Here is a 22,021-nt window from a genome sequence, read left to right on the forward strand (position 1 = left end):
TGGAGGAATCACGTTTCCTGACTTCAGACTATACAACAAAGCTACAGTAATCAAGACATTATGTTACTGGCAGAAAAACAGGCACATAGATCAATGGAACAGGATAGAAATCCCAGAAATAAACCCACACACCTATGGTCTGTTAATCTACAACAAAGGAGGCAAGTATATACAATGGAGAAAAGACAGTGTCTTCAATAAGTGAGCTGGGAAAACTGGACAGCTATGAGTAAAAGAATGAAATTGAAATATTCTCTAATACCATATACAGAAATAAACTCAAAATGTATTCAAAAGCTAAGAAAGGCCAGATACTATAAAACTTCTATAGGAAAACATAGGCAGAACAGTGTTTGATACAAATCGCAGCAATACTTTTTTGTATCTGTCTCCTAGAGTAATGGAAATAAAAACAAATATAAACAAATGGGACCTAATTAAATGTAAAAGCTTTTGCACAGCAAAGGAAACCATAAACAAAATGAAAAGACAACCTACAGAATGGGAGAAACTATTTGCAAATGATGTGACCAACAAGGCATTAATTTCCAAAATATACAAAGAGCCTACACAGCTCAATATAAACTAAACTAGACTCTATGACTCATTTTCCCTAACTATAAACCCTTTTAAAGAGATAATACATGTGAAGTACTTAATAGTGTCTAGTATTTAGTTAGTGTCCAGCAATTGTAGTAGTTGTTACATTTTGTAGCTGGGAATTATAGAAATGGAAGGAATTCAGAAAGGACATAACATGGGTCTATTTTGTTTTATGTTTTTTGTCTTTTGTTTCTCAAATCATGAAGCTTTTGAGAAATCAAATAACTTGATATAGAAGAACATGCTATTTGAACAGGCAGAACATGACTCTGAAGTAGAACATCATATAGTGGAAAGAACCTAGAGCAGGAGCTGGTAGACTTCTGATATGGTCTCAGATTAGCCACTAATTAGTTACTAGATAAGCCACAAATAACTCTGGACACGCTTTCTCTTTTGGAAAATGGAGATTAAAAGATAACATCTTGAGAACAGAAATGAAAGGATACACACTATAAATAAAAGCATGATAATAAAATAGTCTTTTAATTGATCTTTTCATGAAGTTAGAAGTTATACTGAAAAATGATTTATCACTAGGATCCCCCTATCTACCTTATTAACTATGGTTTAAATATGTATTTTCATATCTTGTACTTGCATATATATGAATGGTGTAATGTGTTAAATAGTATATAAAGACAGTGTTGTATGCTTGTGAATGTGGGATAAGCTAAAATTTGAGGCACTGTTTATTTCTGGATCTTGTGAAATGCTTTTCCCCCAAAAAGTCTTGCCAGGAACCACTACTCCTGTCTTTAAAAAATTTAAATAAGTTGAGTAACCAAAGGCAAGTTTTCTAGGCCAACTTAGGATCCTATTTACATTTGTGTTATTGTTACTGCGTATTGATCACAGCCACTATTACTCCCCATAAACAAATAATGTGAATAGGAAAAAAAATCAAGAACAAACTTTTCTCACAGACAATACAGACTGTGGTGTTTAGCAGAAGGCATTCCATGGAAACTGGTGAAGTGAAGTAAAAGCAATGGGAAATGTAGTATAGAAAAGCTTATATAAAACAGATAACTAATAAGGACCCACTGTACAGCGAACTCTACTCAGTACTCTGTAATGGCCTATATGGGAAAAGAATCTAAAGAATCTAAAAAAGAGTGGATATATGTGTATGTATAACTGATTCACTTTGCTGTACACCTGAAACTAATACAACATTGTATATCAACTATGCGCCAATAAAAAGTTTTAAAAAAACCTTTCAGTCAGCTGCTAACCAATGATAGATTCATTGACTAAGGCTACTGTTCAGAGGAATTATATGACCATTGTCCATCCCACAACCTGAAATCTAAATTTGTTTGGGAATAAACTGTGAATTCAAGGTCTTTGCTAGGTGCTGGGGGCAAAAGAAAGACATGATCCCCGCCTTTGAGGAGCTTACAACACAGCCCAACAAATGTTAGGAGAAAGACAGTGTTTTGTGGGGACACTTTTGTTATCCCTCTACTTCACTAAAATCTTTTCAAACGTTTTGGCATCTTTAAAACAATCACCTTGCAAGTAGTGCAAGGAGACTTATTTTTAAAATGAGTTGAGGAAAGAGAACTGGCCAGTGATTTTTGGAGTTTGGAGCTCCCAACTCCAAAAATCTGTGAGAGTCTTATAAAAGGAACTCAAGAATACACATCCATTTTGAGTGATGTTACAGCATGGAGTTTAAATGTAGGCTAACTGGGTTTAAATTCCAGCTCTGCCACTTACTAATTCTGCAACCTTGGAAAGATACTTAACATCATTTTGCCTCAGTTTCCTCATCTAAAAAATGTGAGGAATACCAGTAGACTTCCTACTTAGGGTTATCATAATAGTCCAATAGATTAATGTAAATGAAGCCCTTAGATCAGTGTTTAGCACAGAACAGTCTTCAAAACTTATTTTTTAAATGAGTTGAGGAAAGAGAACTGGCAAGTGATTCTTGGAGTTTGGAGCTCCCAACTCCAAAAATCTGTGAAATTCTTATAAAAGGAAGCCAAGAATGCACATACATAAGCACAACCAAGAGATTATAAAAAGTCACAATAATTTCTCAAACTGAGAAAACAGTATGATCAATCTTTACTATTAAAATGAAATTTATGCATATGTTTTTCTGTTGATACACAATATAAAAAAGGCTAGATCAATTTTCACTAAATATTAAGGGTGTCTTTGGGATGGGTAGTTAAAATATAGGCTATTTGGCATAAATAAAACTCATTCTGCAGGGGACTCAAAGAAACAGGTGGTCATCCTACAAAAGTGCTAAAATTGTTATTCAAGAGGCCTCTGACTGTTAAACAGGAGAGATAAACCAAAAGCGATTTTTAAAAATGAGCTCCAAACAGATAGTCACCAGGGCACATATTCCAAATTACAAGAGTAGATTTGCAACTGATCTGGTTCTTTCATGGGCAACTCCATGTATAGGTGTACTGGAATGAAGAACAGAATGAGATATATATATGTGTGTGTGTGTGTGTGTGTGTGTGTGTGTGTGTGTGTGTGTATTTTTTAAATTCTACACTTTCTTCCTTTTCTTTTTTTAAAAATTTATTTATTTTATTATTTATTTAATTTTTGGCTGTGTTGGGTCTTCGTTGCTGTGCGCGGGCTTTTCTCTAGTTGCAGAGAGCGGGGGCTACTCTTCATTGCGGTGCGTGGGATTCTCACTGCAGTGGCTTCTCTTGTTGTGGAGCATGGGCTCTAGGCACGCGGGCTTCAGTAGTTATGGCTCGCAGGCTCTAGATTGCAGGCTCAGTAGTTGTGGCACACAGGCTTAGTTGCTCCGCAGCATGTGGGATCTTCCCGGACCAGGGCTCGAACCTGTGTCCCCTGCATTGGCAGGTGGAATCTTAACCACTGCGCCACCAGGGAAGCCCCAGAATGATATTTTAAAAAAATATATTTTTACGATTCTCCTAATAACCATTGACCTATAGTATTTCATAGGCTATTCCAGTAGAAACCAAACCTCCCACCATAAATAAAAATGGCAACCTAACCACAGCTGATGCTGGTTGGAATGCCAGAAACCATTTGACTTCTCAAGATTTGACCAAACTGATCTTTGAAACTAAAATTTTCCATCCCTACCTCTTGCTATAATGATTACCATTTAAAAATAGCTTGTGTTCTAACACTTCCTATTTTTCCCAGTTATAACGAAATCAAAATCTAAAGGAAATTAATTGCAACAATTTCTATAGGAAACATATGGGCTTTCCATTCAATGTAAATTTTTTAGAAACATGAAATTTGCTGGTGAAAAGTTTTCAGTGTTATTTTACAAACCATTATAACTTACCTGATGGATGATGAAAATTGCAAGCAATATTATCACAGAGGACAAAACAGAGTGAGTTTTCTTTTGTCAGTTTTCAGGTCAATTCATCAAATATAATTTTGTCAGACTAAGTGCCAGGTAATGTGCTACATGCTGAAGATAAAAAGGTAAAAGGTAATAGCAATATTGAATGATATCTAAATAGAACATGTATAGGTGTAAAACTCATATGAGAAAGGAAAAGATCTGTTCTAACATTATCAAGGAAGAGTTGGTTTTAAAGGGGAATAAGAGTGTGTCATAAGGACAAGGAGGAAGCAGTACCTGTGCCAAGGAAGAAGAAACAGCATGTGTAAAGGCAAAAATGGAGACTGAAAACAGCATTGATACAGTTAAGTGCAACTGTTGGTATATAATAAAGGTTATAACATGTTCACTGGGTTATTTTTTTCTTAACTAAACTGTGTCTGAAAGAAAGAAAAAGTGATTTTTTTCTTTCCCTTTGGTTAAATAATAAGCAATGAAATAGAAAGATTTTAGTTAACAATTATATTCTTATTGTGGCCAGGCACAGTCTAGAACAGCATTGTCTAATAGAAATATAATGCCAACCACATATATAAGTTTAAATTTCCTATTAGTCTCATTTTAAAAAGTAAAAAATCCACATGTAAAATTAATTTTAATAATATATTTTCCTTAATCCAATTATGCAAAGTATTATAATTTCAACTTATCAATATAATCAGTATGAAAATGATCAATGAGGCATTTTACATTTTTATATTAAATCTTTGAAATCCTGTATATACTGTACACTTACAGCACATGTCAATTCACATGCTAATTTTTTATCAGAAATATTCAATCTGTACTTAGATTTCAAAAAATTTATAGTTGAAAAAGTGGATTCACATAACTCAAGTTTCCCAAACATATATAGACATTATAATTCAGTAACTGAATTGAGTATCAGTCTTTAAATTTAAAATTAAACACAACTAAAATTCAGTTATTCAGTTGTAGTAGCCACATTTCAAGGGCTCATCAGGCTTGCTCAAGTGGCTACTGCAGTTGAACAACCCAGTTCTAGAATAAATGTTAGGTCAAATCTCTAGCCTGAAATTACTATTACAAAAATCAAATCAGTAAGCAGACTATCAGGTTGGTAATGAGGTACTAATATTAGGCATTTTGGATTACCTTTCATTTCTCTCTTGTTGGTCCATGTCTACCTAGACAAAATACAGATGAGAAAAAATAGTGAGGGTATCTGGAAAAGATCTTGCAATCAGCAAGGAGACTGAGGTTAACTGGAGGAAGGTTAAGAGTTCATGATATAAAAGCAGAACGTTCCTAATACTTACTGACTTACTAGGCCTTAACCCTGTTACTGAAGTAAATAAATAGATTCAAGTAGCAGACAGACTCTGAAAGGATCAGAGAGAAAGAGTTTGGTCATAATAAGGATGGATAGTTCTCTTGCCTTCTCACTACACTCACCCAAAAAAATCCACTATAAACGAAACCCCAAAATATAAAACACAAGTTCTTGGGCTTCCCTGGTGGCGCAGTGGTTGAGAATCTGCCTGCCAATGCAGGGCACACGGGTTTGAGCCCTGGTCTGGGAGGATCCCACATGCCGCGGAGCGGCTGGGCCCGTGAGCCACAATTACTGAGCCTGCGCGTCTGGAGCCTGTGCTCCGCAACAAGAGAGGCCGCGGTAATGAGAGGCCTGCGCACCGCGATGAGGAGTGCCCCCCACTTGCCACAACTAGAGAAAGCCCTCGCACAGAAACGAAGACCCAACACAGCCATAGATAAATAAATAAATAAATAAAAATTAAAAAAAAAACAAAAACAAGTTCTTATATTTTTCCAAAAGAAAAAATTTTTTTGTTCTACTTAGGCAAAGTTATAGACATGCTTCTTTCACAAAGTCATAGGTAAAAATATGAAAGACTAAACTAATTGTTACATTTCAAAGAGCATTATTTCATAAGTACTTCTATTTTATGGAAGAGAGTTCCTCCAGGAATATTGAGCAAGTATTCACGATTCACCCAGAATATTCCATTATTTATTTACCAAATCTCTTTTGAATGACTATTATATTTTGGACACTGTGCTAGGCCAAGAAATTTCAGCAGTGAACAAGAAACACCTGCCCACACGGAATGTGTGATAAGAGCTGTCAGAGGAAAGGGTACTATGGGAGCATAATGGAGTAGGTTGCCAGATTTAGCAAATGAAAATACAGGATGTCAAATATTGAATGGGACATAGTTATACTAAAAAATATTTGTTATTTATCTGAACTTCAAACTTAGTTATGTATCCTGTCTTTTATCTGGCAAACCTACATTAGAGGGACAACTTAGAAATGGAGATAGTGTGAATGGAGCGAAAGGAAGGCTTCCTTCACAAAGTAACTTTTAAAACAAATTCTGGGCATAGCAGGGAGTAATATTCCAGGTGGAAACAATGCAATGCAAACTAAGTCCCAAGGCCACTGTCAAATCTAGGAACTGAAAGAAGCAAAGTAATTGGGGTAAGGAAGAAGGAAAACGAAAGAGGAGGAATGTTGATGAAAGATATGCTGAGAGAAAAACAGAAGAAACTCTTGTAAAGAGTTTATACTTTATCATAAGATGAGTGTGGTTCCACTAAAGAACTTTAAGCATCCTGTCTTGGCTACAGTGTGAACAATGGACTACAGTCGTACTGGCAGGATAACTGACAGACCAGTAAGGATGCTACTGATGTAATTCAGGATTTCAATAGAGGCCTGAACAAAGGCAATGGAAAGACAGACCCATTAGTAACACCGTAACTTGAGATGGCAGCGAAAGAGGCAACTGCAAACGGGATAGAGAAGAGGACTGAGAGTGAGGAAAACCAGGAGAAGCATTATGGAAATCAGATGAAGAAAGGTCAACAAGTCAAATATTTTTTGAGGAGGTAAGATAAGGACAGAGAAGTGATGCCTAGATTTAGCCGTAAGGAAATCACCAGTGAGCTTTGGCAGGGGCAGTCTCAGAGGTATGATTTTGAGGCCAAACTAGGTCACAGTTGGCTGAGCAGAAGGTGCTGCTGGACTAGGAACCAGCTGGGGCAACTCAAGGATCCCACTTTCTCTTCGCCCTTTTAACAGGTAAGGATCAGGATAGGTGTAGAGTTTGGGGACGGAGCGACCTGTGTCCCAATCTGGCGGAACAGGCAGCGGGCTGATCGCTAGGGGCCAATCCTTTCCTAGAGCTCTTGATTGACAGAGCCGCGCGCCAAAGACTGAGCTTGAACGGGAGGCCATGACTCACAAGGGGGCGGAATTCCAGGGCACTAACCCGGAACGGCTTGGGACTCAATTTCCATTGTGAGGAAGACCTAGGGCGGGCCCTCTGCCAGAATGGCAGTATCCTCCGGGCCAATGGACGAATCTCGTTAAACGAGCGGCAGCCGCGCCAGCCAATGGTTTAGCGGCAGGAGGCGGGCGAAGTCAGTGGGCGGGGAATTAATGAAGCGTCTTTTTGCCACCCCACCCCCACACACCCCAGAGGCGAACGTGGGGAGGTGCTGCCAGCGTCGTAGGTAAGCTGTTGCGTCGCGGAGGAGGCTGCTAGGGAAGTGGAGGCTCTGCGGCCGGTGGGTGCTAGCGTGGCAGCGTCAGGTAGCTGTACCCCCGCTGCCGTCTCTGGACCTGGCCCTGCGGCGTAGCCGACTACGACGTTCAGGAGAAATACCAGTCGCAGCTGCCGCCTGACCTGGGAGGGTAGGGAGGGCCCAAGCCGCTGAAACAAGGCTGCGAAAGTTTTCTGGCCGCCCAGTCGGGACTCTAACTTAATTTGCGGAGCGGGGACTCTTCCAGGTTGCCCCACATCCTACCAGGTGCAGCCGTTGCTCTGTGGCCGAGTCATGGGCGCGCCCCCTACTCCTGGCTGGCCTCCCAGGAATTCAGCCTTCCTGGATTCTCCCAAGGGGCTGCTCCAAAGGAAGAGGTGGGGAGTGAGAGGTACTTTATTACATGTAACCGGCGACACTTAAGTAAACTTTAATCATTTACCTACCACAACTTATAGAGAAGAGCGTCCTATTCGGCAGGAAGGTGAATTTCCTCTAAGTGGCGACGGTAGGGTGCGGGGTTGGTGGGAGGTGGGGAGCACACTTCCAAGAGGATTGGGGTGGGGGTTGGGGGAAGTTTGTAGATTTTGTGATGTTTTTCTTCTTGAACAGCCTAATGAGTTTACCTAAAAAAAATTTTGGACCCAGAATTTACTGCCTGATTTAACTCAGACCTCTTACTTCTGTCTTATCATGCAATATTTAGGAGCTTCATTTTCAAGTGTTAGTCCTTGAAAAAAATTGCCCAGGTATAATATGCCATTGGTGGTACACCATCTTCACAAGGATTACCTAAGTGAACTACTTATACCTATTTCCAACCAGGAAAGAATTATTGTGAAATGGGATTTCAGGAAAATGGCTGTTCTCTGTGATTGGGCATGGAAGAACTATGAATTTTTTAGAGGTTGCAACTACTAAATTCCCTTCTGTAAAGATAGGGAAGAAAACCAATATGAAAGGGATAGTGTTTGACATCTAAAATGGCATCTTTTCATATTTTGTGAGGTGTTTAGCCCCAGGACCAAGAATACGTGCCTGGCACATAGTAGGAGTTTGATAAATATTTGAGTAAATTATTGGGTAATGGATGATGAAAATATAAGCTGTTACGTGAGTACCAAAATGTAAAGGAGAAGAGAGAAAAAAGAAATTCCTGGAAACATAGCTTAGTTTATATTCATGAAAGCATAGCTACCAAATTTCAACTCAAGTGGCTTTGATTTGGGTACTGTCTTAACACTAATCAGAAGATGTCAAAGATTTTCACACACTTAAGCCATGACTGACTGGAAATCTAAGATACATTTTGATGTCAATTTCAGTGAGGTAAAAAATGTGTGTTAAAGTGCATTTTGTTGAGAGTTCCCTGGTAGTCTAGTGGTTAGGGTCCCGCACTTTTACTGCTGCGACCCAAGATTCCCTGGTCAGGGAACTTTGCAAGCCGTGCCTCCCGGCCAGACATTTAAAAAAATTAAAAAATAAATAAAGTGCATTTTGTCAATGAAATAGTTAATCAGTTTAGCATAGAACAGTCGGGGACAAAGGGATACCACTTTTGTAGGATGGCGATATGGAGTTACAAATTGTTGGGGGGTGGAAACAGGATATGCACATAACAGCAACTGCTGCCAAAATTTTAAGAGTGTATTGACTCAAGCATAGTTTTAAGAGGATTGTTATTTTTATCATTACAAAATTGATCTCAGATTCTAAGAGTAGCAAAATCTGATTATGGATTTCTGCCTAAATTAGGATTCTCTTGACAACTGCAATCATTGTTTATTATTATGCACTTGTATTTTGCATGTTATAGTTTGTATATTATTACAGTAACATTGCCCCCATATAAAAGGTATATTGCTTGAATTTCAAAAATATGTGAATTTTCACAGATATATTTGCCTCTTATAGTAAGTTTTCTAGCAAAGAATAAGTTCTTACAAGCCAACATTAAAGATTTGCTGACATTTGGCCCCAACCTAGCTATCCAACTTTGATTCCTGTTACTTCTGCCATTTATTACTGTCCCTCATTATTCTATTTGTTTTTTAAGACCCAAATCAAGTGCTAATTCCTTCTCACAGCCTCCCTTGATCCCACCAAAGATTTCTCCTTCTGAACACCCAGGGTATTTTGTTAATAACTTCTCTTGTTGCACTTTTCTTACATTCACATTATTCATCGAGTAAAGAAATATTCACTTACTATGTCCAGACTATACTAGGAAATGGATAATAGCTGGTATTTGTTAAGGGCTTATTATATCCTACGTATTATAAGCTTCTTGACTGGATTATCTCATTTAATCCTCAAAACATCGTGAGTATTATTCTATTATTTTTCCCATTTATAAATTAGGAAATAAGTTTAAAAGGTTAAGTAATTTGCTCAAGATCACAGAGCTTCTAAGTGGTGGAATTAATATATAAGCCTGGGTAGTCCGTATTCAGACTTGACATTTACAGTCTCTATTAAAATTTTTTCATGTAAATTTTATGCATATATGTTTTACTAAATTATAAATTATTTGTTAGAAATAATATATTCATCTTTGATCCCTTATTGCTCCTAATGTAAAGTAAGTGATTATAATATAACCTGATAGTGGAATCATGTAGCAGGGACATTAGATTTAGATTAATGGGAACAGTGAAGGTGCTGAGGATGAACAGTCACTGGCCAGACAAAAGAGCAGAGACCATGGGAATTGGGAGCATGTGCCAAAGGAATACATGTATGATAGTCCTAAGGTAGGGGTCATGAAAGCTAGAACTGGGCTGTCCAATACAGTAGCCAATAGGCATATATTGCTATTGAGCACTTGAAGTGTGGCTAGTCCAAAATACTCACTGGATTTTGAAGACTTAGAAAAAAAGAGTGTAAACTATCTCAATTGCTTTTTATATTGTTTAAATATTGAAGTAATAATATTTTGGTATATTAGTTTAAATAAAATATATCGTAATTAATTTTTACCTGTTTCTCTTTACTTTTTTTAATGTGGCTACTAGAGGATTTAAAATTATATATGTGACTCTCATTATATTTGTATGGGACAGCACTGATCTAGAATTTAGAGGAATTTCAGAATGACAAACTGTGTGTGCCCATACTGACGTGTATTGGAGAGGGTGGGTTGGGAAAGTATGTTTGGGGTTAGTATTGGAGGTGACAGATAAAATTGGCAAAGGTAGATATGAAGATATATAGGTAGGACTCAGGGTTTGTAATAGGGAGAGAGAGAGTAAGACTAGGGAGAGTAAATTTACCTCCGAAATGTGTACAAAACCTTTGAAAGGTATTAAGCACTCAATACATATTTGTTGAATGAAGCATTGTGTCTTAATCACTCAATCTTAATGAATGTTTCCAATGTATACTCCTAGTTCAATCCTAATTCTAATAAAGATATGGGTAGCTGTCTAAAGACTTATAAGAAAGTTTGGTTCTCTAAAGAGAGCAGTCCATTTCTACTTAAGTCTAAATTGACTTAGCTTGTATTCCTTTGATGTATTTCCAACACATAGGAGTGTGAATTGGTTCTTACAATTAGACATATTCTTCTTCCACCTGACATGACTTTCTACTGGGCATATTTTTCCGAAAAGAGTCCAGCTTTGTCTGTGTTGTAAGTCTTCTGGCAGATGAAGCCTTAATGATCTCTGAAGGGAAATTTCTTAGCAGCTACAACATTTGCACTCCATCTTGCCTCTCTGTACACATTTGAGCAAGTAGACTTTTAACACTGATTCTCTAGCGGGTTGCTTCTCAATCCTGGCTGCAAATGAGAATCACCTGGAGAAGATTTTTTTTAACTTTATTGAAGAATAATTGATAAATATAATTGTATATATTTAAAGTATACAGCATGATGATCGATATACATAATACATTATGGAATGATTACCAAGATAGAGATAATTAACACATCCCTCATCTCACATAGTTAACTCTGTGTGTATGTGTTGAGAATGCTTAATATCTGCTAGAGCACTTTTTAAACTCCCAATGCCTAGCAGTATTTTAAGATTGTTTTAATTGCTCAGAGATAGGGACTGGTTATAAGTATTTTTTAAAAGCTTCCTAGGTGATTTTGATGTGCTGTAGATCGTACTAATATATGCTATTGAGTTCTTGGAATGTGTTTAGTACAAAATGAGATGTGCTCTAACTGTAAAATATACACTGGATTCAAAGACTTCGTAGCAAAACAAGAATGGAAACTCCCTCATTAATCATTTTTACGTCGACCATATATTGGAAAGATAATATATTGAATTTATGGGGTAAAATAAAATATGTTAAAATTAATTCTACATTTTTTTGGTTTTGTTTCACTTTTGCTTTTCTGAGGCTACTAGAAGATTTTAAATTACATGTGTGGATCCCTATTTCTATTGGTGTAGTCCAAGGACCAGCAACATCGGCATCATTTGGGAATCTGTCAGAAATGTAGAATCACTGGTCCCACTCCAGACCTACTGAATCAGAATCTCATTTTAATAAGCGCTCCAGATGATTCAAATACATAAGGTTTGAGAGACAACATCTTTAGAATTTTTTCAATTTCATAATTTTTCTTCATTTTTTGTTGATTATTTTTCATTGTAGAGGGTGCTAAGTTTTTACATTCATGATTCCCTCTTTGTCTCTTCATTTGTCCTTTAGAATCATTCATATACATCTCATTTTTCTGTTTTCAATTTTCCTTTCATTTTTTTATAATTTTACATCTCAGCATCTTCAACAGTCACTGCTTTTTAAATTAATGAATGGAATTAATATGCATTCATGTAATATGTGTAATATATAATGTGTTCATAAATACATATGTACTTTTATATTCATATATGATTTTCTGGAAAACAGCTCAAGAAATTATTAATATCAGTTACACTGGTGGTGGAGAGAGATTTTCACTTAATTTTGTTCCTTTGTTTAGGTTCTCTAACCATATCTGTGCATTTTACTTTTTTTTTTTTTTTAAGTCAACAGATTTGTGGGTATTGGGTTTATGGAACTTTAAAAAGTGTATTTTTCTGTAATAAAAATTCCTCATAAATATATTTTTAATATAATGTTAATCACCTCAAAGTAAAATGAAACAGATGTGCTCTAGGCAAACAAACAGCTATATGACTGAGACAAACGACTGTATACATGATCCCTAGAACTGGTGGTTGGTGGTGGACAGAGTGAGTGAACCTGTTGTAGAGCATAGCATATTCTGTCTATAAATGTTCCTAAGTTGAAAACTGAGCTTCTGTGAGTATGTACACACACATAGACATATGTACACATTCCTTTTCTGGTTTTGTTGTCTTGCATTAACATAGTAAAATGTTATGCTAAGCCATATTCATACTCTAATTGGGCATCATATTCCATTATGTAGCTGTAGTATAGTTTATTCATCCAATCCCTTACTGATGAATATTTATATTTTTACCATGTTTCTACCTTTTAAATATGATAGTGCTTTTTAAATGGTTCAAGAAGCTATTTAAATGGTCTGAAACATTCTGTATCTTTTGGAAGCAAAAAGTCATCCTTAATGCATTGTAAGTATTTAATTTGATATGGGATTTGATGTAACTTTAGCAATCTGTTCTATTTTTAAGGACATCTAACCTGCTGATTTCATTTTTTAAATATGTCTTTGATAACCTCATCATTGGTTCATACTGCCTAAGTAGTAACATAGCCTATTTATTTAAAATTCCTCTCAGAATTTTGTATAACTTGTTAACTGTTATGTTCTTTGGCATAGTTATAGGGTAGGTAGTTTATCTAAAGTCTTCAGTTAATCTCATAAACTGCTTCTTGCCTATATTGACTTGAGCTGCCTTTTCCTTAAACATATGCTTTGCCCATAGCAGTTTCAGTTTTGCTAGCTGACCTTACTTGAGTTATTTTCCATTTCATTTTCTGCTCTCTTTCCCATCCCTCAATCACCATCTTATTTTAAGTTGTATTTTTACCTCCTTCTATTTGTTAGGCACAGTGTTATGTGTTCAGGATACTGCCTTTGGAGCAGGTGGGCTACCATCTTCCAGATCCTCATAGGGGTGGAGCAAATGGTAGAGGAAGGAGAAAGCCAAGTTTGACTGCAGTAATTCCTTGAAATATGCCGCAACCGCAACATAGGTACTAAAAAGTATATTTGGACTGGTTTAATAATGTGTAAATCAGTTTGCTTCAGTTCCTTTTTTGTGTTGCTTATAAATATAGTATTTCATGAGTATTCTTCAGTCGCGTCTAGAGAAAAGCAGAATACTTGCTCAGCCCAATTGATAACTTGAATTACATAAGGAATATTAGGTCAGTGCTAATTAAATGTGATCCTCTAAAATTACAAGTCTTTTAGAATGTTCACTAAACTGTTGTGGGATCAGATGTTAAAAACATTCCATTTTCTTAATTTTTATTAGGTAATATTTGAAATATGCAAAAATCATGTAGTTTTAAGTGTGCTAGTAAACTAACTCCTTGACCACTCAAAAGAAAAATATTCTAGTTTGTAACATTTATCCATTTCTATGTTGTAAATACTGCCATCTTGGCCAGTTTCTAGTTCCCAATATGACATTACTGAATGTGGAGTTGGGAAGAGATGTGCACAATGACCTTTGCCAGCTCACATCAGCAGGCTCCAATATACCACTAATGTTATAAAGCATAATGATAAAGACCCACAGACCTACCACTTGACCTATGAACTAGAACAATACCAATATTATTGTGGCCTTTCTGTTTCCTATGTCAAAATTATTTAAAGATTTGCCTTTCGTGCAATAATAGTGAACCTAATTTGCTAACTGTGTTCCAGGAACTATTCCATATTTTACTAAAACCTTTAATCCTTACAGTATCTCTATGAAGTAATATTATTTTACAAGTGGAATTGCACATAGGGAATTTAAATAAGGCCACACAGCTAGGAAGTGGCAGGGTCAGGATTCTAACCCAGGCAGTCTGACTGCAGAACGTGTGCTCATAACCATTACACTACACTACCTCTTTTGATGATATATTTTTTTAATAGATCTTTATTGGAGTATAATTGCTTCACAATACTGTGTTAGTTTCTGTTGTACAACAAAGTGAATCATCCATATGCATTCATATGTCTCCATATCCCCTCCCTCTTAAGCCTCCCTCCCATCCTCCCTATCCCACCCCTCTAGGTCATCGCAAAGCACTGAGCTGATCTCCCTGTGCTATGCTGCCGCTTCCCACTAGCTAACTATTTTACATTTGGTAGTGTTTATATGTCGATGCTACTCTCACTTCACCCCAGCTTCCCCCTCCCGCCCCATGTCCTCAAGTCCATTCTCTATGTCTGCGTCTTTATTCCTGCCCTGCCACTAGGTTCATCAGTACTACTTTTTTTTTTTTTAGATACCACAGATATGTGTTAGCATACGGTATTTGTTTTTCTCTTTCTGACTTACTTCACTCTATGACGGACTTTAGGTCCATCGACCTCACTACAAATAACTCAATTTCGTTTCTTTTTATGGCTGAGTAATGCTATTGTATATATGTGCCACATCTTCTTTACCATTTATCTGTTGATGCACACTTACGTTGCTTCCATGTCCTGGTTATTGTAAATAATGCTGCAGTGAACATTGTGGTACATGTCTCTTTTTGAATTATGGTTTTTGTATGAATATGTTTGCTTATATTCTAGTGACAAGAGGCTTATATTTGACTATAAAGGCAGGATTTGCCTAGGGCAAGATCAAAAGTGCTGCCACTGATTATACATTCTCATTTAGTGGATTTCAATTTTATTATTAAATGTCTCAAGAAATTTTGGAAGTCTGCTTTAGGCATAGTTTGCTGCAATCTTTTTTTGTTTTTGCATGCTTTGCCCTTTTTGTGGGTGTATGAAATTGACAATGATTTCTTGAGAGTTTATTTTCTACTCTTTTGAACTTTTAGTTCTCTCTAGTCTCCATTTCAGCAGCAAGTAGCAGTTCAGGAGATGGTTATTCTACATCAGAGGTTAGAAACAGACGTAGTGGTGGGTATGTTTTTGGTGATGTTAATAGATACAAAGTCCGTTGAAAAAGATTACTGGAAACTTGAAAAGGAAAAAATGCATAAAAGTGTAGTGAAAGCTTAATAAAAAATACCTTTTTATTAAAGTTTAGAAATAAGGGATTTGCATCCACTTTTAAGTCCTAGAGAGAAGAGGCTCAAACAGTGATAGAAAAGATTTGTGCATTTTCTGATTAAATTTAGTTAGCCTTACTCAGTTGCTGTATTTTTGCTTCAGTAGAAAATACTATTTATATTGTTAATTACCAGGGAAAATTTTTTCACTCTAATAAAAATTTTAAACTGGCAGATATTAAAGTTTTTAAGAGAAGAAACCATGGTAGAGTGAAACATAACTGGTTGAAACTTTGGAGAGTTTTTCTGCCTATATACAGAACTTTATCCAAACCTTCCACATAGATAAGGATCTGTTCTTTTTGAAAATTTTCTACTAAAAGGCATATCAAAACTTACCTTAGCAACACATTTCTAAGATTTAGCTATCGCAAGCTGCTAATAAAGTGGAAGGAGATGTGGCCTAAGGGAGCCTGAATTTATATCAAAGTTCGGTCATTTAACTAGCCACGTAATGTGCAAGTTATTCAACTTGCCTGAATCTTGTCGTATAAATACAAATGCAAATGATGGTATCTCGCATTCAGTGCTGTGGTAGGGATTAAATGACAGGACATGGAACTTAATGGATATTTGGTATTTTTTTTCTTTGTATTGGCAGGAAATGTGGACCTTAACAGCCTCATCCCACCCTCTCATTTTGCAAGCAAGGGAAAAAAATCAGCTCTGTAGCAGTGATCAGTATGTGAATTTGAAGTCATAAACCATGGTTTGTTTATATATCCCTTACTCTTTCTGAGCCCTTGTCCCTATTACATACTTTTAAAATCTCTTTTCCAAGGAAAAGACCCATTCAACATCTTTTCCAGTTTGCTAGTGTGCCTTCCCATAATGCAAAGGGGCTAGATAGCAGAAAAACTACATTTCCCAGCTACTGTATTGAGGATTTGGATGTGCTTTAGATTCCACCAAACAGATGCACTATTTATAAGACTCGAAATCAAAGTGTGTAAGAAAATCAGGTGTGTGAAGCATTTGTTTCACTGGTGTGGGTCAGCCCCATGGTTTTCAAACTTTAGCATGTATTAGAATCATCTGGAAGGCTTATTGAAACACACATTGCTGGATCTTGCCCCCAGAGTTCCTTATTCAAATGGTCTGGGGTGGGGCCTGAAAAGTTTACCTTTCTAGCAAGTTTCAGGTACACCCTCTTTCTGAGTCTAAATTTTTTTGCTTTTTGACATCCCAAACTAATGGTCATTTTGGCAGGTTGACTCATTTATTCATTCAAAAAGTTTATGGTATGCCTGCCATATGCCAGGATCTCTGCTAGACTCTGGGGACATGATGGTGAGTAGAAATGTTGTTGTCCCCATGAAACTTCTAGTGAAATGGGAAAGAGACAGTCTTAGTTGTATGTTAGCACAGGTGTAACATTTAGATGAAGAAAAGGAGTAATTTGACTTGTCAGCAAAGGCTTCACTGAGGAGCAGATGTCTAATCTGCAAGCTGAAAGATGAGGAATTAAGTAGGCTAGGCAGGGAACAATCCATTTCCTATGCAGAGGGAACAGTGTGTGCAGAAGCCCTGAACAGGGAAAGGGATTGACAAGAATGGGTGACTGAAAGAAGGCCTTTGTAGTTAGAGTAGAAAGGATGAATTTGGGAGAGTAGAGTAGAAGTAGGGAGCAAGTCAAGAGTGAATACTAACAATTAGTTAGGAACCATTACAGCAGCCTAGGTGAGAGAAAATGGTAGCTTGGACTGTGGTAATGCTGGCAGAGACAAAAATATAGTCAGTTTTGGGCCATATTTAGAGGTTTTTTGTTTTTGTTTTTTTAATTATATAGCTTATTGGGTTGAAGTACATTGCAGAAGTTGCAGGTTGATTGATTTTTACTTTTTTCTCTTTAGGAATCATCCATCCTGCCTGTGCTACTGGATGAATGGAAAACTGATTTAAACAAAGTACTAACAAGGAATTGTCCTTGATTTTTGTACTTCGTAGCATTCCTCAACATTCTTTTTACATTTTCTCTTACTGTAAAAACTGCATTTAAGTTAGAAAATGAAGCAATTGAAAAGGAAAAGGAAAAGCAATTTCAGTGTACAAGAAACTCAGACCCTTTTGAAAGAAATTACAAAAAGGAAAGAAGTCATTTTTTCCAAGCAGCTCAATACAACAATTAATGTGATGAAGCGAATGGCTTGGGAGGAGATTGCACAGTGTGTGAATGCTGTAGGAGAAGGAGAACAGAGAACAGGGACAGAAGTGAAAAGGAGGTACCTTGACTGGCGAGCACTTATGAAGAGAAAGAGGATGAAGGCGAACATTAAGCTAGTTGGTTCGGGGTTTCCCCTTCCCACATCCGATTTAGATGACTCTCTCACTGAAGAGATAGATGAAAAGATTGGATTCCGAAATGATACAAATTTTGATTGGCAAAATGTGGCAGATTTCAGGGATGCAGGTGGATCCTTAACTGAGGTCAAAGTGGAAGAGGAAGAAAGAGATCCCCAGAGTCCTGAAGTAAGTATTAGCCTGTGTGAACCCTCTTTTTATTTCTCCATTTCTGATATGAAAGTTTATTATAGACCAGGAACAGTTAAGAAATTCCCAGATTTTCAAGCTAACTTAAAAATAGTACATAACAAAGTCATCCCATTTTTTTCCATCTTAATATCATCAATCTCTTTCTTCTCATCTAAATATACTTCTCTTAATTATATATATTAATGATGTCAGGTAATAGTAAAGATTTTTCAGAATTCAAAGTAAATGGTTTTGTGTGCTCAAACAATACAAAAAGCTTTTAAGAAATTCTTAGACAAATTAACAACCATGAAGTATAAATAAATACTGAGAACTACTTCTCTCTTTTAGTTTGAGATTGAAGAGGAAGAAGAAATGTTGTCATCAGTCATACCAGATTCCAGGAGGGAAAGTGAACTTCCTGATTTCCCCCACATTGATGAGTTTTTTACTCTGAATTCAACACCATCTAGGTCTGCATATGATGAGCCCCATTTGCTTGTAAACATAGAGAAACAGAAACTAGAATTGGAAAAACGACGGCTCGATATTGAGGCTGAAAGACTGCAGGTAGAGAAGGAACGCCTACAGATTGAGAAAGAGAGGCTGCGACAGTTAGACATGGAGCATGAGCGGCTTCAGCTGGAGAAGGAGCGGCTGCAGATTGAAAGAGAGAAGTTGAGGTTACAGATAGTCAACTCAGAGAAACCATCTTTGGAAAATGAACTTGGTCAAGGAGAAAAGTCCATATATCAACCACAGGATATAGAAACAGAGAAGTTAAAACTTGAGAGAGAACGCTTGCAACTGGAAAAAGATAGGCTGCAGTTTTTAAAATTTGAATCAGAGAAGCTGCAGATTGAAAAGGAGCGCTTACAAGTAGAGAAAGAGAGACTACGAATGCAGAAGGAAGGACACTTGCAGTGATTTATTTAGGTCTCCATTTATCAGTTGTTTGTAAACCATAGGCTTAGATAATATAAAAATGGTTGCAGGATTAGCTGTATTATTTTTTTTTCCTGTTTAATATTAGTGTTTTCAGTAGGAAAAAGATAGTTATTTGTGGGTAATTATATGCTTAAGTAGTATATTGTATAAAAACTATGTGCCCTTGCATAAACAGTATAGCAAAAACTATTGTGCTATACTCTTTAAATTAGTAAAATTACATAGAGTCTTGTCTAATCTGTGCACTCAGAGTTTACAATTACGTCTGTAAAATTCTAGCTCAATAGTTCTCAACTGGGGGTGACTTTGGCTCCCAAAAGACATTTGGCAATGTCTGGAGACATTTTTGGTTGTCAAAACTGGGCAGTGGGGCACGTTGCTACTGGCATGTAGTAGGGAGAGGCCAGGGATGCCTACATCCTGCAATGCACAGGACAGCCCCCCACAAAAAAGAATGATCCAACCCAAAATGTCAACATTGCTGAGGTTGAGAAACCCTGTCCTAGCCTGACTGAGCACCTCTTCAGCTTTGTTTCAGTTTCAGAATATTAAAACCTCAGATATTTATGTGGGAGTTACTTCAATGGCCCAAAACTTTAACTATGAAACATTACTGTGTAGTATATTGAATATAGAAAGTAATGAAGATTATAGGTATTTTATTCATATGTTTCCATCTGTAAATGACGTGAGAGTCAGAAAACTGCAGGGAACATCAGAGATTGTCTAAAGTGGGTCACTTTGAAAAGCAGTTCATTCGTCTAGCTATTGATGCTTTAGAAACCACACACACTTTTTAAGCTTTAGTTACCCTTTCTTCTTTGATTCCATTGTCTTAGTTTAGACAAAAATTTTCATTTCAACCATGTACTGAAATCTTAATGTAAGTGGTTGAATCTAGTAAACATGTTACCAGTTTAAAAATGGTACCAGTAGTCAATGAGCTTGAACTCAGTAAGTGGTAATTTGATTTTTAAAATAGATAATAGCTATTTGGAACTGGGAGTGGGGGTGGGGGGAGAATGTCCTTGTATCCAATAGTAATGATGATCGTGATGAAATAATGATAGTAGCTGTGTGTTTTGAATTAGGAAATCACTGCACACTGCCTGACCTAATCTGTAGAAAATTGAGAGTAGTATCTATTATTATTCCTGAATCTGAGGCTTAGAAGTCATACAGTGTGTAAATGGCTAATTTCATATATCATGATGTATTTTGTCTTTGCCCCTCCCTGTGCAACAAAGTATGTATCTTTAGTCCCTTTGGTATTTATTCTGAGACCAAGGGCTTGCTTTAATCTGGTGATTTGCCTTCAATCCCCTGAAGGTACTTCTTCCACAATCCAGGTGATTCTAATGCACACTAAAGTTGAGAATCACTGCACGAGATCACTTTGTATTTTCCCATTTCCAGGGCTGATATGTAGCCTTAGTATATCTCTTCTATTGACAGGTACTACCTTGATTCTGCATTTGGTCCTTGTTAATTTAAGAATGTCTTGAAACCTTATGTGACATTTGAGTATGGGTATGTAAGGAAAAAATATACTTCTTCTTAGTTACCTTGACTTTGAAATAGTGTTATTTTTCTATAACTGAAATAAATGCTTCTACCATAGAAATAAAATTTGCCTATACTAACTATGTGAACGTTTATCATTTCAAGTGATGCTCAGTGCTATGAGGGTTGAGGTTGTCAAGCCTGGAAAAGAGCTTTATCATGGTGAGTTGGGGAAAGGGTCCTAAACATTTGTGTTAGACATTGTGCTATGTGCTTTTTCATACATTATTTTATTTGTTTCTCAAAATAATCCTGAGCTAAGTCATGTTAGGCCTACTTTTATAAGAAAGGAAATAGTGCCTCAGAATACTTGAAAAATGATATGCCAATACTGACCCAAGATTTTAGCATAAGAGCTCTAAGGAGAAGGAGTATTGAAAGTTTGTAGATGTAGTTATAAGTATGGTAGCTTGGTCACTTGCTACTTGTGAAAGTCATTTAACTTACTCTGTGATTTGATTTCCTCATGTATAAAATGAGCATAATGATATCTGCTCTGCCTATGCTTCATAGTTCTTTTTTTGTTAATAAAATGGTATTGAAACTATAATATGCTATTTTAAAGGCAACTTGATATTAGTGTTACATTTAAGATCAATAGATGTTAACTTCCTAGAAGTAAGCATTGAAGATAGCCAATATTATTTATGGATGGAGCATTCTTGGTTCCTATAAGTAAGAGACTTAAAAAAAAAGAAGCATCAGCTTAATATCTTCCAGGGCTTTGGTTGAGGAGCCTTGGGTTTCTTAACCCTGCCCCAGGTATAGATGGATTGGGTTGGATCACTATAGTAGGAAACTTCATTGCTGCATTTCTGAAGTGGTAGGCACACTGGGAGTGAGTCATTTTGGTTAGTTTTTTCTGTGTAACAAACCACTCCAAAACTGAGTGGCTCATGTTGCTTATGATTTTAGAGGCAATTAGGCTGAGCTCAGTTGGGTGGTTCTGATCTTGGCTGGGTTCTCATGGTCAGCTGCAGGTTAGCTAGGCTGTTCAGCTTCTGGGGGTGTTAACTGGATATTGGTTTGGGGTGGGGGGTTGTCTTAGCTCTCCTGATGGTGTTTAATCCTCTAACAGGATTTGTTTTAATGGGGATGGCAGGAGTTCAAGAGCGAAAGAAGTGATTCTCAAAGTGTCTTGAGGTCAAGGCTCAGGACTGGCACTTCACTTCTGCTGCACGATACTGGCCAAAACAAATCATTGGGTCAGACCAGAGTTGAGAGGTGGGGAATAGAGTCCACCTCTTGATATAAGGAGCTGTAAAGTCTTTCTGCAAAAAATGGGAATACAGAGGGGGGTGAGGAATTGTGTTCATTCTCATAATCTACTACACAGTCATTTTG

General features: G+C 36.8%; 1 protein-coding gene across 11 annotated transcripts in view; it reads left to right on the forward strand.

Moving 5' to 3' along the window:
- Positions 1–7,397: 7,397 nt before the first annotated feature.
- Positions 7,398–22,021, forward strand: part of MSANTD4 (Myb/SANT DNA binding domain containing 4 with coiled-coils) — a 41,218-nt gene continuing 26,594 nt past the window's right edge. Inside the window, exons 1-6 of one of the 11 annotated variants that reach the window (XR_009504578.1) lie at positions 11,940–12,043; positions 13,509–13,657; positions 16,296–16,403; positions 16,904–16,984; positions 17,548–18,163; positions 18,518–20,839. Coding sequence is in view for 1 of the 11 variants with exons in the window: in XM_059930497.1 (XP_059786480.1) it covers positions 17,702–18,163; positions 18,518–19,093 (1,038 nt within the window). In the remaining 10 variants the exon portion in view is untranslated. The other 10 variants (XR_009504579.1, XR_009504577.1, XR_009504576.1 and 7 more) reach the window with 10 other exon arrangements.

The sequence above is a fragment of the Balaenoptera ricei genome, chromosome 8 (genome assembly GCF_028023285.1).
Source record: "Balaenoptera ricei isolate mBalRic1 chromosome 8, mBalRic1.hap2, whole genome shotgun sequence".
In the NCBI taxonomy this organism is placed as follows: Eukaryota; Metazoa; Chordata; class Mammalia; order Artiodactyla; family Balaenopteridae; genus Balaenoptera; species Balaenoptera ricei.